Source organism: Orcinus orca, chromosome 8 (genome assembly GCF_937001465.1).
Source record: "Orcinus orca chromosome 8, mOrcOrc1.1, whole genome shotgun sequence".
NCBI lineage: Eukaryota > Metazoa > Chordata > Mammalia > Artiodactyla > Delphinidae > Orcinus > Orcinus orca.
In genome coordinates, this window is record NC_064566.1 from 28,059,795 (window position 1) to 28,077,893 (window position 18,099).

Here is an 18,099-nt window from a genome sequence, read left to right on the forward strand (position 1 = left end):
CGCCACCTGAGCTCTCTCTCTCTGTGTGTCTGTGTAAATTCTGACTTCCCACTTCTTTTGGCATATTTGTGAGAATTGCATATTTACATCGATGTCCAGGGGCATTTCACACTCCAGCCAGCTAATAAGCAATCCGAGAGTCCACCGGCGTGAGGACGCCGCTGCTAGCGCACTCGCCTGCCCACGGCGCGGGGGGTGGGGGTGGGGCTTGGGGAAGTGCGGTTTTTGTTGTTTTATGGAGGTGGGTGGCATTGGAGATCCGACCACTACGTTAGAGACCTCCCGGGAGCCAAACCTCTTGCCAAATCGTATTTCTTTTTGGAGCAACAGGTTCGCCGAGGGCTCCTCCCACTCTTCCAAAGCCCCCCGCCCCCGGGGCGGACTTGCAACCTGCTCCTAGCGCCCCGACTCTCTCCTAACTCGGACCTTAGCCTCCCTGCGCAGCCCTTAGCCTGGGCCCGATTCCAATTTCAGTAATCCTTCCCTCCCAGGGGTCGGACACCTGCGTAAAGTCGGTCTCCTCCTCTCCTGGGAGTCCCGACCCCCGACTTGAGGCCGGCAAACTCTCTCTCTACAAGGGAGGCGGAGGCCGAGGGGCCTGGGCGCGCTAGCAGACGACTAGAGAGCTCCGGGCTGGCGGCCTCGCAGAGATGCACCCGGGCTCCCAAACCCACAAACCCGTTATGGTGCCGGGGCTGGTGGGTGGGGTGCCAGGGGAGATGCAGAGAAAGCGGGTCGGGGAGAGGAGAAGACGCCCAGAAGCACCCTGCGGTCGAGACTGGACCTGCCGTCGAAGTCACCCCTTCCAGCCTCTCTTGGCGTTCCTGCTCTGCCGTCGGGACCCCATTTCAGCTCTCCAAAGGGGACACCTCTCTCTCCGGGATTAGCTCCTCGCCTCTGGGGGCGCAAGCCAGGGGATCCTGGAATGGTTCCCACTGGCTCCCCGGAGCCTCGTTGTCGGGGGGCCGCAGCCGGGGGGCTGGCAGTCGCGGCGTCGTGACTGCGCCCGCCTCGCCGCGCCGGGAGGCGCCCCCGGTGACCGCCGTGAACGCCACACCCTCGGACGGCCCTGGCCCCGCCCCCGGCCGGCGCGCGCTCCCGGCCAGGGGAGGCGTGTGCTGCTTCTGCAGCCAGCGAGAGAGGGAGAGGGAAGGATATTGGAGGAATTCGGGATTAACAAGTGATCGCTGCTGTCTAGGATTTTGTTTCTTTTTCTGGGGAACCTTGACTTTCTTTCCCTGTCGAGCCCTTCTGTGCTGAACTCCCGAGGAACCAGGAGTCTTGGGGTCCTCCGTGGGGCAGCCCCGATCCCCACCCCCGGGCTCCAGCAGCGAGGATTCTGTGCACCCCCGCTGGCCAGGCAATAGAACTTGTTCCGTGGATATCTTGGAGCCTCCACCTGCCACACCGGAGTGATTCCTTCCACCCCCAAGATCATTCTTCCCCTCCTCCAGCTGTTGCAGCTTGAGGGGGGAAAAAAGCCAACCGGGAATTTTCTTTATTTTTATTTTGCACCCCGCCTGGGAATGGTAAGTATGATACCTCTCTTATCTTTCCTCTACTCTTTTGGCTGTTAAGAAACAGTGGACATTTGAGGGATAAATAATATCGAGAATGTGACAGAAGGGCATGAATGGAAGGCTGTTAAAAATAAACCAGGAGGTGGGAGAAGGGAGGTGCAGATGCTGTGCGGCTTTCCGGGGGGCCAAACAGTTGTTATTTTCCCAACCCAAGGGATGGGGTGCGTGCGCCCTGCTTAATGTGCCCGAGCGGGAACCTAGGTCTGGAGGCAAGGGCGCGATTAAAGATGTCGTTTCCCAACGAGGTGGGGTTTAGATTTAGCATCGTTTTGCCTCATCCCAGACTCACTGGTTCGGTTTCTTTGCGAACAGCTGGTGAACGGGTTTAAATTGCTGCTTCTCCCAACATTTGGGTTTGCGTGCATTTTCTGAGCATTTGAGCAACACATAGGGACTGTATAAATGGCGTGCGTTGAAGTGTATATTTCTCACGGTATTGGCCCTTGGAATTCTCTCTCTCAGTCTTCTCTTTCTCCTTTTCTCTCTCTGATAAGCTTCAGGTACCACCCTAAAACATTGCAGGAATTAGCACTGAGAGATGAAAACAGCCTTGTTGGAGGGGGGGTGAGGAGGGAGGGGCGGGATGCTTGGCTCTTGTTTGGGGGCATAGGGATTGGGGAATAGGTAGTCAGCAAAATCCTATTAGTTGGTGGTGTTTAAAAGGAAGGGACATTACCCTGTGAAGGTCTCCCCCATAAAGTCTCCCGAGAGTTGACTCGAATAGATTCTCCTAACATGAATACCTTGAGTTGAGAAGGAAGAGAGATTTTAAACTAGTCTGATTTGCTGGTTGGATTTTTTCCTCTTTTTTTTTTTTCTTCACTCTCTCCCTCCCTTTTTATATCCTCCTCCTCTTCTTCTAAGATCAGGGATAGTGAGGTAACTGGAAGCAAATTAGAAGGAATGTGATTTGCTTTTTGTACAGTGGGGGAGGGAGTTAAACCAAAATGAACAAACCCAAATAAATGAATAAGTAAATAAGTAAATAAGAAATTATTTGGTGTGAAGGGGGCAAGTCTAGCTCTCCTGAAGAGTTGATTGTGAATTAGAAGACCCTCTAACTGGTGACCTTCTGGGAGTCAGTTGGGTGGAAGAGGGGGTGTGCATAGTATACAAATTTACAGGCACTTTGGTTACACTGGGGCTTTATTTAAATAGTGTATTATAACTGCTTTGAGGGGTTGGGGAAGAAACTGAGCAAACTCTCAGGCAATTTGGCTTGTGTGAAAGTCTTTAAAGGATGTTGGCCTGACCCTCCACAGTGAAGACAGAGATTTGGAGACCTTGTGAGAGTGAACATTTCAGAGTATGAGATGATGTTAGGAGTCAGGCAAAGGAAGGGGATGTCATTCCCAAAACCCTCAGAGGTGTATTTTCTGGGTTTTGTGTCCCCAGTCAGGCTCACCTCTTGCCCTGGGAGAATGTGTATGATCACATTAGAATGTGTGATTGGGAAGACCTTTGCTTGCCACTTCCCTGCTTGTCACTTGATAAAACCCAGGTGTATTTAGGCTTCTAGGCTGACACAATTCAGCAAGGAGCAGCAGGTGGTCAAGCACTGGGTCCTGCTAATGGCTCCAAGTGCTTCCGGTAATAGAGGCTGGTAGGTGCCCTGAATTATGGCTGTCATTATCTTCCCCAGTTCTCTCGGCCACTCTCTGCATTCTTGGAAGTCCTGTTGGACAGAGTGAACGGAAGAAGCAAGAGGAGACAGGAGAAGCAAGATTGGGGCAGGAGCATTTACACGTCCTGGCAGAGGAGATGAGTTAGTTGGACCTACGGAGAGCAAACTAAGGAAGAAGAAAGGTCAGGAATACTAAGTGACAGTGGGACAGAGGAGGGCTGCAAGGAAGATGTGATCAGGAAGTGGCAGATTGGAAATAAATGGGGCGAGGTGGGGGAGGGAAGGAAAAGAGAGGGGAATTTGGGGGATGGGAACTATGGTTAAATTATAGGGAAGAAAGTATCATAGGCTGAAAACAAAGTGCACACAAACTGGGATTTGAACCATGAGGAGATAGTCCCTTGAGCAAAGTGTAGGAGGAAGCATCGAGGTGAACATGGGGAACTGCAAGGAGAGAAGATGATTATTAGAGAAATGGAAACTGGGATAAGCTCCTAGGCTGTGGGCAGTATGGAGTGTTCTGGAGTCAGGGGAACAGAAAAACAACAACAGGGACACGCTTCAGCGAGTCAGGGAGTGCCAACATAATACAGGCCATTGGTGAGTCTCAAAATGTCCTGGATGTCCTCACGTTCTGCCCTTCCCCCGCTTAGACAATGCTATGAGGACATACGCATTTGGGGGTGGGTAGATTGACCATAAAATGTTATTATGTTGTTAATAACCGCCAGCCTTTATTGATATTCCTCATGTACAAGGCACTGTGGTGTTCTGTCCACATCAGTTATCTCATTTATCCTCTCAAAAGTGGGATGGGGGGAGGTTGTATTATTATCTACACTTTGTAGATGAGGTGATTGAAGATTGTTTAAGTGGTGGAACCTGGATTAAAGAAAACTGTTTTTTCCGACTTCTCTAATCCTGAATCAAGACAGAGAGGGGTGGACGGCCACTAAATTCGAAATATTTGATGTGGAAATTTAAAAAAATGCCTTGAGATCCATGAATGACGGAAGCAGCTGTAAAGTGACAGTATTGTTATTGTGGAATGAAGAGAGTGACAGTGAGAATTAAGACCTGGCATTAGAGAAAAGGTGGATTGAAGGAAGAGCCATATGGGTCAAGAGTGGAGAGAGAAAATATAATTGAGTTGCCACCAAAGTAGACAGTGCTGAAATATATCCAAAGAAGAAGGAAAGAAGGATGTTTAGTGAGAAGGAGATTGAACAAGCTGCCCCATACTACTCCTTGGAAATTTATAGTCGCTTTGGTGCTTTATATAATGGCTTGCTTGCTTGAGGACAGGAGAAAAAAGTATATGTGAAGGAAACGCTCAGTTTGCTCTTTATTATTTGATTCTCCTTTTTATTCTTCTCCTATGCTTGTTTCCCCTCCTTTTTCAGGTGAAGTGGCTTCTTCTGCATGATTTTAGCTGAAGGATGCTCTGCATTTCCTTGATTTCTATGGAGACCTCAGAGCTGGGCTTGCCCCCACTGACACCTCATCTTGCACCTTCTCTACCTCCCAAGGTCTTTGCCTCTAAAGCTAGCTCGGCATTGCCCCTGGGTCCAGGAAGCCGGTGATGAATTTAAGGGGAAAGCCTGGAAAATCATCCTGATAGGCTTTGAGTGGCAATGTCTGGACATACTTCAAGTCACATGTTAACATGGGTCAAGCCATCACTAGAAGGCAAGTGCTAAGACTTAAAGGCTTATTTGCATTTTATTTAAATTTGCTGGACTGAGCTCTGGACAATTTCCATGGCAGAAAAATATATTCCATTTTCTAGGCACGACTGCTGGCTGTTGGATACTTGCTGCCTTTAAATCTCGCAGCATCAATACCACATTCTAGACGTTATTTCCCACTTTGAACATCCCCCCCCCCCCAAATAAGTGTTTGGGAGACCCCAACATTTTCTGACTTAGGCTTGAAAGTGCCAGGCTGTTTCTCTGGAGGAACCAAGCTCTGGAGAGCAACACTGAATCCCTGGGAAGAGAGAGCATGGGGTGTGCTGATTTAAAAACAGAAAATGCAAAGTTGGACTGAAAATATCCTTAGTCTTCCAAGCAATCTGCTTAAAGGTTCCAAACTTACCTTAATTTGGTGAGAAAAGAAGCTGCCCTATTTTTCTTTCTCCTTCTTCTTCTTCTCCTCCAACTGGAACCAGCCATTTCCCCCAAACCACCACCATGGAGGTTGCAATGGTGAGTGCGGAGAGCTCAGGGTGCAACAGTCACATGCCTTACGGTTATGCCGCGCAGGCCCGGGCCCGGGAGCGCGAGAGGCTGGCTCACTCGAGGGCGGCTGCGGCGGCTGCTGTCGCCGCGGCCACAGCTGCTGTGGAAGGCGGCGGGGGGTCTGGAGGGGGCGCCCACCATCACCACCACCACCAGCTGCGTGGGGCCTGCACCTCCCAAGACCCTCAGAGCGGCCGGGGAAGTAGGAGGAGGAGGCGACAGCGGCCCGAGAAGAAGAAAGTCCACCACCGGCAGAGCAGCTTCCCTCACTGCTCCGACCTGATGCCCAGTGGCTCCGAGGAGAAGATCCTGCGGGATCTGAGTGAGGAGGAGGAGGAAGAGGAGGAAGAGGAGGAGGAAGAGGAAGAAGAGGAGGCAGAGGAGGAGGAGGGAAGGTTTCGCTACAGCGAGGATGACCGCGGCGATGAGTGTTCCTACACCGACCTGCTGCCCCAGGACGATGCGGGCGGCGGTGGCGGCTACAGCTCGGTCCGCTACAGCGACTGCTGCGAACGCGTGGTGATCAACGTCTCGGGCCTGCGCTTTGAGACCCAGATGAAAACCCTGGCCCAGTTCCCCGAGACTTTGCTGGGGGACCCTGAGAAGAGGACTCAGTATTTCGACCCTCTGCGTAACGAGTATTTTTTTGACAGGAACAGGCCTAGCTTTGATGCCATCTTATACTATTACCAGTCAGGGGGCCGCCTGAAGAGGCCCGTCAACGTCCCCTTTGATATCTTCACGGAGGAGGTCAAGTTCTACCAGTTGGGGGAGGAGGCCCTGCTCAAGTTTCGGGAGGATGAGGGCTTTGTGAGAGAGGAGGAGGACAGGGCCTTGCCGGAGAATGAATTTAAAAAGCAGGTTTGGCTGCTCTTTGAGTATCCGGAGAGCTCCAGTCCCGCGAGGGGCATAGCTATCGTCTCGGTCCTGGTCATCCTCATCTCCATCGTCATCTTCTGCCTGGAAACCTTGCCAGAGTTTAGGGACGACAGGGATCTTATCACAGCACTGAGCACAGGCGGGCACAGTGGGTTGTTGAACGACACCTCGGCCCCCCACCCAGAGAACTCAGGGCACACGATATTCAACGACCCCTTCTTCATTGTGGAGACGGTCTGCATTGTGTGGTTCTCCTTTGAGTTTGTGGTTCGCTGCTTTGCTTGTCCCAGCCAAGCCCTCTTCTTCAAAAACATCATGAACATCATTGACATTGTCTCCATTTTGCCTTACTTCATCACGCTGGGCACGGATCTGGCCCAGCAGCAGGGGGGTGGCAACGGGCAGCAGCAGCAGGCCATGTCCTTCGCCATCCTCAGGATCATCCGTCTGGTCCGAGTATTCCGGATCTTCAAACTCTCCAGGCACTCCAAGGGCCTGCAGATCCTGGGCCACACCCTCCGAGCCAGCATGCGGGAACTGGGCCTTCTGATCTTTTTCCTCTTCATTGGGGTCATCCTCTTTTCCAGTGCTGTGTATTTCGCGGAGGCGGATGAACCGACTACCCATTTCCAAAGCATCCCAGATGCATTTTGGTGGGCCGTGGTGACCATGACAACTGTGGGCTACGGGGACATGAAGCCCATCACTGTGGGGGGCAAGATCGTAGGGTCTCTGTGTGCCATTGCAGGCGTCTTAACCATTGCTTTGCCAGTGCCAGTGATTGTCTCTAACTTTAACTATTTCTACCACAGAGAGACTGAAAATGAGGAACAGACACAGCTGACACAGAATGCAGTCAGTTGCCCGTACCTCCCTTCTAATTTGCTGAAGAAATTTCGGAGCTCTACTTCTTCCTCCCTGGGGGACAAGTCAGAGTATCTAGAGATGGAAGAAGGGGTTAAGGAATCTCTGTGTGCAAAGGAGAAGTGTCAGGGAAAGGGGGATGACAGTGAGACAGATAAAAACAACTGTTCTAATGCGAAGGCTGTGGAGACCGACGTGTGAATCTCCTTCGCCACCCGCCACTGCCCCTCCCCCCAATCCCAGCATCTCCAAATATATTTATGCATAGAGAGTGCAGTTATGAAAATGATATATGCAAATGAATCCAATGCATACAGTAGTACGCCATTTAATGGTTATACATGGCATAATTGTTACTAAACTTGTATTACATATCAAACAAATGATACATCTTGGAGAAGAGGGAGGCTTAAATAGGAGCAAATCTATCTTTATATTTTTTATTAGAATGCAAGAATTTTGCACATTAACTGGAGGAGGTGTTAAAAGTAAAGATGGTTCTGTGGAGAGAATGTGTATGTGTGTGTTTGTGTGTGTGTGAGTGCTGCGTGCGTGTGTGTATGTGTAAGTAAATTGTCAACGTTGTTAGTAATCGTGCAGTGATGGGAAAAGTTGGCATTTCGAAGTATTTACTATGTAAGACCTAATGAATTTGAGCTGTCATTTATCAGTGCTTTAATAGCATTTCATGTCTTTGGATTCCATAGCTGTTGTTTTTTAAAAATTGTAAGAATTACTATGTAGAAAAAAAAGAAAGTGGATTATTTAATAGACGATAGGTTATAGTTTTATCTTGGATTTAATTAAAGTTTATTTTTAACTGGAAATTAACTTTTAAAAAGGCTGCAGGGGCCTTTAGAAATTGATTATATTTTATTATTAATTTTGGGGAGATGTGACAGCAAATGCCTAACAATGATGGAAGAAATGAAATCAGAGAAAATGTAACAAGTTTTGTTCACAGATAACAGAACTGGAATTTTCTTTCTTTTTTTTTTTTTCCTTTTCCTTTGCACTACTTTATATGCTGGAGATTGAGAGAGACTTCATACTGTGAATGTTTACTAATGTAACAGTTCAATGACAATCATTGGAAGAATGATTTCTTAGTCTTATTTTATTGTTCTCTCATTTTCTTTGTGTGAGAAGAATGGCCACAGAGATAACAGCACATGATTCCCTTCTCTTCTTAAATCTAAATAACTGATCTGCAAAGGGACTATGAAGTCAAATTTAGCAACTGAATCTTTTGAAATTGCTCTGTTACAATGATGCTTCTGAAACCATACTATTTTAAATATTCTTCTGCCTTTAAATCCAGAATAATTTAACCAAAGTTAATGCATGCACTGAAAGAATTCTTGAAGAATTAAGACGCCCAGCAGCTACAGTGATTATGGCTTAAGAGCTTTCTATTAAATGTGCAACATAAATTCTAGATTTATTAAGTTTATTTATTTGTGTAGCGACATAAGTGCAGAATGTGGGGATTCACCTCAGAATTTAGCATTCTATTTGCTAAAATTGATATAAGAAAGAATTGTGTCAAAACATTTGGCTTCCACATCACCATCATTATCATTTTTATTAAAGGAATTAGTGACACATGTAACTGCATTTAACTCACGACAAGATGTTCTAGAATGTGAGGTAACAGCTAGTGATCCAACTTACACTGTTAAGTCATAATGAGATGTAGGTCAGCAAACTCAGAATACATAAGAGGCCTTATTCTCCAATATTTCAACTTCTTTATAAAGTTGTTGTTCTGAAGTCTGGGGAAAAAATGCTATGTAGGGTATCTCAGCACGTAATGAACTCTGACAACTGCGAACTTTAAAAAAAAAAAAAAAAGGGCTAGAATCGCTTTACTCAAGCCTTTTAATCCCAGGCCATCATTTGATAATAATATAAATCTTACCTCTCCTTGAATGATATTTAAAATTCAAAGTAAATTCAATGTTAGGTTTAAAACCAAAGCTACCCCCTTCTCTTCACCCCTTCACCACCACTTTAGAGAAATACCTCTCAAGAACACATTTTGGAGAATGAAAAACCGCCAGGGGTAGGGGGGGTGTTGATTGAGTGCAGACCAAAGATCTCTAGTGGACAATGGAGAGTGACAGAACAAGGAAATGCCATCTGTAACAAGACTTCAAAGGTGACATTTTAATATATTTTGGATTTAGAGCAAAAAATGTAACAAACATTAGACTAGGGGTAACACTATTTGGGTTGGTCACCGTTCATTTGGGAAAGTCACTGTTAATCTCTGTACCCCAGTTTCCTCATTAGTGAAAAAGAGGGCGCGTAAAGCATTTGTTACATCACAGAGTTGTTATGGGAGGCAGATGAGAACATGTGAAACCTCTGAAATGCCGAGTTCCGTATAAATTTCTGATGCTATGTCTAAATTGTTTAATCTTCCTCTGGGAGAAAAAGAGACTTAGCACCCATGAGTTACATCTGCTTTATTAGGATATTGTGAAAGTAATGGGTAATTTCTTTAATTTTGAGCTCCTTACAAGAAGTTGATTTGCAGATACAAGATAGCCTGTCACTGAATAATTACTTCAGTTTCTTCTTTTGGGGGAAGATCCCAGGCATGTCATGGTATAAAAAGTTGGCTCTGTGGACAAGGTACTGTGTAGCTTTTGCTGTACCCAAGTAGGTCAGATTATATCTTAATATAGTTTAAATGCTCTCTGGTATTGGATGTTTATTGACTATTCTATAATAGCAATAGCAATGATTTGGCTATGTTAGGAAGGGAAAATGTATTTCATTGTTTCCACAACATCTCCTTTTAAAATCTGAAAAGTTACATGAAATTTTATTGATATGTATTAGAATTTGGTATTTCTGAGAATCCGGGAAATATAGTCATTTGGGGACTCTGAGGTTTTCCTTTATCTTACATGGTTTTCTTAAGGGTAAAAGGGTCAAGAAGTAACAGCAAGGGCTTCCAAACCAATTATTATTAGGTTATTACTAAATGTTTGTTTGTTTGTTTGTTTTTTCCTGCAAGGTGCGTTTATTTTAGCATGTCTGGATCATGATTTCACACTGAGAAGGAAGCATTTAAGCCCTTGAGACTTGTATAGGAACACTTCTATATAGAACACTTCTCTTACAGATAATGTGTGAAGGTAGATTCCTCAGTGCAGCTGTGGGTTTGTAGTATTTTTCCAAGTCACAGCTAGGCAAAGTGCTTTAGTATCATTTGTGAATGTTTTATACTAAGAATTATGCTTCCAGGGGCTATCTGTAACTTATTTAGGAAACTGTGTCTTTTTTAAGGCCACCATACACATTTTGCTGTAAGATAAAAGAGAAATGACCCCATTTACAGATTTGAATTCTTGGGATCTGGGATCATTTAGTTGCTTTTCAGATGATAATAAATGTTACCAAAAGTACAGTATTTGAGGGTCATCCTAATCAGAGTCTTTTCAAGAGTGGATGCATTGTTCTCTTTTGCATATGCTTGAAAAGGAAACAGCTATGCCTAACAGTTACGGAGGAGAGAGGAGGGATAAATATTCCTTTGAATTTCTGTGAAAAGAGAGCTTGTGGATACCAGCGGTGTGACAGTTGGTCTAGGGGTCCAGAGCCGACTTGTTGACTGTGGGCACATCATCTCATCTCCGTGATCTCAGGTTTTTGTTTTTAAATGTACAAGCAGGTGATTGGGCTACATTATCACTTGATTCCTTCCAGTACCAAAATTCTGTGGAGTTGAAGAAAACACTAGATTAGCTTGATATTTTCTAAGTACCCCTCAAGTCATACCAGACTTGTAGTAAGAACAAAATGGTTTTATTTATTTATTTTTTGCGGTACGCGGGGCTCTCGCTGTTGTGGCCTCTCCAGTTGCGGAGCGCAGGCTCTGTACGCGCAGGCTCTGTACGCGCAGGCTCTGTACGCGCAGGCTCTGTACGCGCAGGCTCTGTACGCGCAGGCTCTGTACGCGCAGGCTCTGTACGCGCAGGCTCAGCGGCCGTGGCTTACGGGCCCAGCCGCTCCACGGAATGTGGGACCCTCCCGGACCAGGACACGAACCGCCCCCATCCGCTGCATCGGCAGGCGGGCTCTCAACCACTGCGCCACCAGGGAAGCCCCAACAAAATGGTTTTAAAATCTCCCTGTTAGGTTAAATGCAGAACCAGGAGTTTGAGATTGAGCTTTTAGAATGTAAACTAAACTGAATGAATCGGGTTTATTTTGAAGCTCTTTATTCTAGCAGCTTCTAAAGGGAAGGGATTCGCTTAATAAAAAATAATTCCTCAGTCTCCAGTTGAATCCACATGGTGAAAGTTGGTAAGTAAACATTTTGATTTCTTGCTTTGCTATAGTACAGTCTTGTCAGTAAGCAGTGTTCCGACCTGTGCTGGGGAACTCATTTTATGCTTAGACACATGTAGTATTTCACAAGTGCTACTGCTTTCCTTGTCCAATTTGTTTTAAGCAGGATAGCTGAAGCTCTGTGAAAATCTTTTCATTAAGCATATGTTGAAATAGCATCCAATATATGAATAAGAAATATCTAAGGAAAATACTCTGAGTTAATGTGTATATATATATTCTTTTTCCCCATTTTTTATTTTATTTATTTATTTATTTTATTTATTTTTATTTTTTGTGGTACGTGGGCCTCTCACTGTTGTGGCCTCTCCCGTTGCGGAGCACAGGCTCCGGACACGCAGGCTCAGCGGCCATGGCTCACGGGCCTAGCCGCTCGGCGGCTTGTGGGATCTTCCCGGACTGGGGCACGAACCCGTGTTCCCTGCATTGGCAGGCGGACTCTCAACCACTGCGCCACCGGGGAAGCCCTCCCCATTTTTTTAGAAAGTCAACTTTAACCAGTAGAAAATTATTTTTAATTGCATTGGAATCATAAATAGTAGTACCCCCATGTCCCAAGAGAATCAGGAAGGGTGTTCTCTGTTTTTGATTTTTAGGATTGTGATTCAGCATTAACATTGCAGCTATTCCTAGGTAAAGTGGGAAATAAATACACCTCGGTTCAGTTTACATTTTTAAGTTAACATGTGATGTGTTCATGGACACAATGCACAGTGTAACATCCCTCTTTATATATATGTATATGTGTGTGTGTGTGTGTGTGTGTATATATATATATATAGAGAGAGAGACAGACAGACAGACAGAGAGAGAGAGATAGATACAGTTTAGGATGATTACGGGTTGTCATTCAGTGACAAAGGGGCCTGTTCCAGGAAATCTTCCTGACCCCAAAGTCATTCTGAATTCTGCAAGGGACATTTGGTGTGAACAAAAGGTACCTCTTGGTTTTCCTGATTGCAGAGAAACTTGACTCGAAACACAGAGTCTTCCAGACCAATCTATCCACCACTACAGGTTAGAAGACAATCCTACCTTCTAGTATGGCGATCAGTATTCCTGTTTGAAAGAAGGTTGATGGAGTGGTTTGTGTTCAAGATTGAAGGGAGCAGACCTATTTTTGCAGTAAATGGGAATATGTACTTCTGAAATGTGAATTAAGATTAGGACTGTGATGTGAGTTTTATTTCTGACTTGGTTTTCTGTTTCCATAGCAGTCCCAATTTCTCATAGTAGCCTCCTCTTAAGAAGTATGCTAATACATATTAGACCATATGATATGGCCCAATTTGAGGTTCAGAAAATATGGTGGCTTTATTTATGGGTAAATAAATTAATCCCAGGGTATGAGTTGGGTGATTTGAAAAACAGCACATATTTAATGAGCTGCAGCTCTGAGTGAGACCCTAGCATATCCCCTTTCAGGCCTGTAAGTAATACTAGGTGGGATTGATGCATAAGGCAAGTAATGTGCTAAATAAGGAGTCTTACTGTCATGTAGGAAAGGATAGTTCACTGGTCATGGTGTTGCTGACGTGCAGTTAAGTTTTTTTTTTTTTTTTTTTTTGTGGTACGTGGGCCTCTCACTGTTGTGGCCTCTCCCGTTGCAGAGCACAGGCTCTGGACGCGCAGGCTCAGCGGCCATGGCTCACGGGCCCAGCCGCTCCGTGGCATGCGGGATCTCCCCAGACTGGGGCACGAACCCGTGTCCCCTGCATCGGCAGGCGGACTCTCAGGCACTGCGCCACCAGGGAAGCCCCAGTTAAGTTTTTGATCCATTTTCTGTCACTGGTATCTTGGAAGGAGAATTTGTATCCTGAAGACTAGGAGCTAAATGGTTTTGATAGTTGATCCACAAACATTCAACTTTTGCTTCCTTATCTGCAAATTATCTGTTGGATAGATTTTTTCATAACTGGTTTCTCATCTGAGGCTGGCTTTACTCAGGCTCAGAACCATTGTCTCCCATTATACAGCCAGTCCAGAAAATGCAAAATCATAAAAAGAAAATAATACAGTTACAAAGAATCAACAAATATACTGAAACCAGAAAGCCAAGAAAAACCTAACTGGGAGGCCAAGTCTGTTGTTCAAATCAATGTGTCACATACATCAAAATGAAATATATTTAGGGGTAGCCTTTGTCATGGCTTCTCACCACTAGCAGAGATAAGTCACTGAAAGAATATACAGTGTGAACATTTTCTGTGAAGATGATAGAAATGTCAACTTACTTCAGCAGTGGTCTTAGTAGTAATTTTTAGGAATAATTAATAAACATGGAAAATATGCTGTTTTTTCCAGTTATTGGCATTATGTGGAAATGTACTTGGATTGTTTTTTCATGCTTCTGTAGACCAGGGACATAGTTTTAAAGCCAGAGAGCATGAAGGCATTTTTATCCACAGTAAGCTACTGGCTGTTGAGGGGTCAGTCACCTCTTAAATCAGTCAAAGCACTTAAATAAATAGCCCCTATGGATATCAACTAAAGTTGTGTCAGTGCTGAGCCAAAGAATTATATTTGTTTTAACATAATTAGATTAATCTATATCCATATGTTTACATATATCATATATTTCATTTTCTGCTTTTATTCTGGCAAAAGATATATAAGTAAATGAATGGTCTGAGGCACTGAAAGAGACTTCTTGAAGTGAAGTGAAAGTGTGTAAATATCATGTGGTTTGGGGAAATGGTGACACGTAAGGATTGAAAAGTCTGTCTTTATACTCTAGGTTGGATTTTTATGCCATATAACCCAGCGGTATTAGGGTTAAGCTCTGAGACATTCCATTGGATAAGGAGATGTGGAATTCATTCCCAGGAAAGGTTTTTATGTTTTATGGAACATTGCAAAATGTTTATTTTATTTTTCATGGACATTATATAAAGGATGCGTATAGCATGGAAACTGGACTATATGGCTGCATAGATCTACTCTATGCTCTCTAGAAATAGATTGATTTGAAGCCATTATCTTTCTGCATTTTTGTTGTAGCTGTTGTTTGACGTGACTTCCTTAATTCTCTTAGGTTCAATTACAATATTAAAAGTCTCAGGTTATTGTTGGGTTTTTGTTTTTTTGTTTTTTGTTTTTTGGTGAATGTTCTAATATCTTTCAGCCTCTGAGGGCACTCACATACAAAACTGTAAAATAATTGGAAAATCCCATATCTCTTGGGGACCAGGCCTATATTATCTGAACTCTCTCAGTGATGGGGGCCACATCTGTTAACGTGGACGGTGCATGTTATTCTATTTATAAACTTAATTCACTCATACCTGAATAGATGAATGATTCCCCTGGAGAACACTAATGGTGTTGATAGCACCCGAGCGAGTCTTTTTTTCTCCTTCAATTGGTAAGGATCATGATCCAAATGAGGCTTTCATTTGCTATCAGGCAGGAAAGGCTTTCATTTGCTATCAGGCAGGGTAGGAAATAATTAATGAAGCTCCCCCTGGACTGAAATCTATCAAGAGGAGATAGAATCTCTAGGGATTGTAGTAGGATTTATATTTATTTGTTCATTTGCTGTTCCTCATTGGTATCTTACTGGCATTACTATTGGGAGATGGATAGTAGTTTTAGGATGGTTTACCTAAGAGTAACATGACTTTTGATAAGAAAATAGAGACTCTAAGTTCCACACTATCTTATTAGCTTCAGGAGTATCTCTAATTAAACACTTTAAGAAATTAATGTGAGATTTGGAGATTGCAATCTATATTTAGAGCCATGTATTTGGAGGGAGATTTATCCCATAAATAATGATTCATTTATTCAGATTTCTTGAGAGGATAATGTTGTTTTTCTTCCCTTTTTCTTGACTTTGCCACATTATATTTAAATTTGTGATCATGTTTAAATTGGTGGATATAAATGTTTACCTTCTAGCAGACCAAGTGAAAGGGTTGGTTGTGATTGATTAGAGAATGACAAGATTGTTTGATGATCTTTTTTTGCAACTTGGCTATTAATCGGTCTAGAAGCTGATTTCAGTATATGTGAAAAATGGCATAGGGAAGTGCATATATACCATATTACCATCTAGATGACACAGGAGTATTAGGGACAGATTTTCCTTCTGGGTTTTTAGAAGTATTCTCAGAGTTCTTGACCTGTTTCCTTCAGATCTGATCCAGCCAATGAGAAGCTAGTAAACTGCTTTTTTTTCTTGCAGTAGCAGCAGGTGATGCATCAGCAAGCTCTGATGCTAAGTGGGGGATAAGGGAGTGGGAGGGAGGGTGGGAGGCAAGGGGCAAAGAGTTATGCCTAAATGAAGTCATTAATAGGATGGCAAGAATAGCTAGATCTGTTTAAAAACTGCTCCATTTGATAGTGTTAACTACTAGTATGTATTAATCCAGGAAATCCAGGACAGTGAATTGATCACTTAGTATTGGTACCAGACTTAGTAGGCATGTGTATGTATATGTCCCAATACCCTAATTCCCTTTGTTCTTAGTCTTTGAGAGCACTCGCATTCAAAACCATAAAACTGTTGCTGAGAATTAAAGCTATATGTCTTATTAAAGATAAAACTCACCTTTTCTTTCAGAGCAAGGGATTCTTTCACATCCTCAGAAGATTACAACTTGAAGATTACAATTTGGGCACTTATATTTCACAGGGGATAATTCCCTCCTCCTGCCTCACCCTCTCATTCTAATACAGAATGTTAATGTGGTAGTGTATTAAAACCAAGACAGAATTAAGCAACCAGTTGAAGCCCTGAGAGTGAATGTCACTAACACAGAGCTGAATGATGTGTTTATGTTGGTTATTGCCGGTGTGCAATTCTTAGAGGAATGGAAAAATCATAAAATCTGTGCAGTAACAAAATTAGAACTCCTTGCTGCTGTCATATGCTCCTTGCTGATTTAGCTGCTGCTCATCCACAGAGAAGAGGTGTCATTTCACTACTAGAATCCACATACTTCACAGGCTGCAAGGCAGTGTGAGAAACAGTGGAGAAAGGGTTAGATTAGACAGATGAAGATGAAGCAAAGTACAGTATTGTAAGGTGTGAATCATCTTGTGACACCAAACTATATTTACTCACTCAAGGGACTAGTTGACTCTTTGGATGGGAGAGGCTGTTTAGGAATTACTGTTTCTTTTTGGTTTGTCCGTGGTATCACTGTTGGAGATCAGTCTAGCATGGGATAAATCCTGCTGTCATTGCTAAAATAAGCTGAAAATTACATGCTGGAAACATTTTTTTTTTCGTTTCAGTTATGAAAAGCTGTAGTTGTGTTATAAGCTTTGCAAGAGAGATTATGAAGTCATTCAACTTTCAAAAATGTTACTGTACCCTTAAAAGGATTTGAAAAGGAAATAGAAGATTCTAATATAAGTTCCAACCAAATATAAACTTGTTCAAAATAAAGGGTTCAAAGGTTTCCTTTCTGGTTTCCCCCTTTCAGTCTTTCCCCTCAGTTATTAAGCCTACTGCCTTTTTTTAAACCGCAGAGATGGCCACGTAAAATGCTTGCACGCCCAACTCACCTTTGCTTCAACAAAAGCCCCGAGCAGGAAGGCTTCTGCCATCCCAGGTTCACCGATTTCTCAGGGAGAGCTTTTTTGGTGTGATCCAGGTAGATGTCTTGCCATTTTATAAATCAGGTCATGCCAGTGCATACCCAAAAAGCTTCTGCGATCACCTGCAATGTAGGTCTGTTATGTTCGGTCATTATGCTAGGTTATTTTCTGCCTATTAGTGAACAGCTGGGATTTTAGAAACAGCTGGATGATTAGTTGTGTATTTTCCATTTTTTCACCCAGATGCTTTATTACTGTGTAGAAACAGCCCCAGTGTGGAATGAGCCGCAAGTATGATAGCAAAAATTTTCCTCTGATGCAACTGTTGTTATTAGGAATGTAATGAAGAAAATCAAGGGCAAATTGTTCACTTTACAAACACGTTGTTAGAGATGACGCACTCATTTCCATTCCTGGACAAAGCAGTTGATTTACCAACTTTTTGAATGCCTCTCGCGATATTCCTTAGGCTACCGAAGCTCTGCTTTGACTGTTACATTTATTTGCTTAAGGGGAAATGTCTATACATGAGGAGACGTCACCTGAGCTTTCCATTCGCTGCTGGCAACGGAAGCTGACAGAGCAGGCAGGCTCCCGGCCTTTCACTCATCAGCCTATTTTTAGGTTGGTCCCTTTGTGACTAACTTCAACCCTGACTAGAGGGGTTGAAATTCGAAGACAACACGGTGTTTTATTATGAACATTTGCACGTTTATAAAACTTTGGTATTGTGAAAGGGACAAATGTAATTCACCCACTGTTTGTTGGTTCCTCACCCTGGACTAAAATTAGAATACATAGAGTGCCCTGACTTCTTTCCTTCACCAAGTATTTTTTCAACAGAGGTTTGTTAAGCTCATGCCAGGTGACTGGGCTGTACCTGTGTTCCCAATCTCTAAAGGTACTAACACTTCAGAGAATCACAGTCCACGTAGAAGGATTTTTGAGTTACGGAAAGATTTATTCTTCTCAATAACAGGATTCTTGTTTATTATTACTA

The 18,099-nt window shown here is 43.8% G+C and overlaps 1 protein-coding gene across 1 annotated transcript; it reads left to right on the top strand.

Moving 5' to 3' along the window:
- Positions 1-1,101: 1,101 nt before the first annotated feature.
- On the top strand, positions 1,102-8,851 carry KCNA4 (potassium voltage-gated channel subfamily A member 4). The gene is made up of 2 exons (XM_033409760.2): positions 1,102-1,529; positions 4,608-8,851. Exon 2 carries the CDS (start codon positions 5,397-5,399, stop codon positions 7,386-7,388), a length of 1,992 nt encoding a protein of 663 aa, XP_033265651.1. The 5' UTR covers positions 1,102-1,529; positions 4,608-5,396; the 3' UTR covers positions 7,389-8,851.
- The last annotated feature ends 9,248 nt before the right edge of the window (positions 8,852-18,099 follow it).

What these genes read in the sequence shown, in the direction of transcription:
- KCNA4 (XM_033409760.2), top strand. Translation starts at nt 5,397, where the DNA reads ATGGAGGTTGCAATGGTGAGTGCGGAGAGCTCAGGGTGCAACAGTCAC.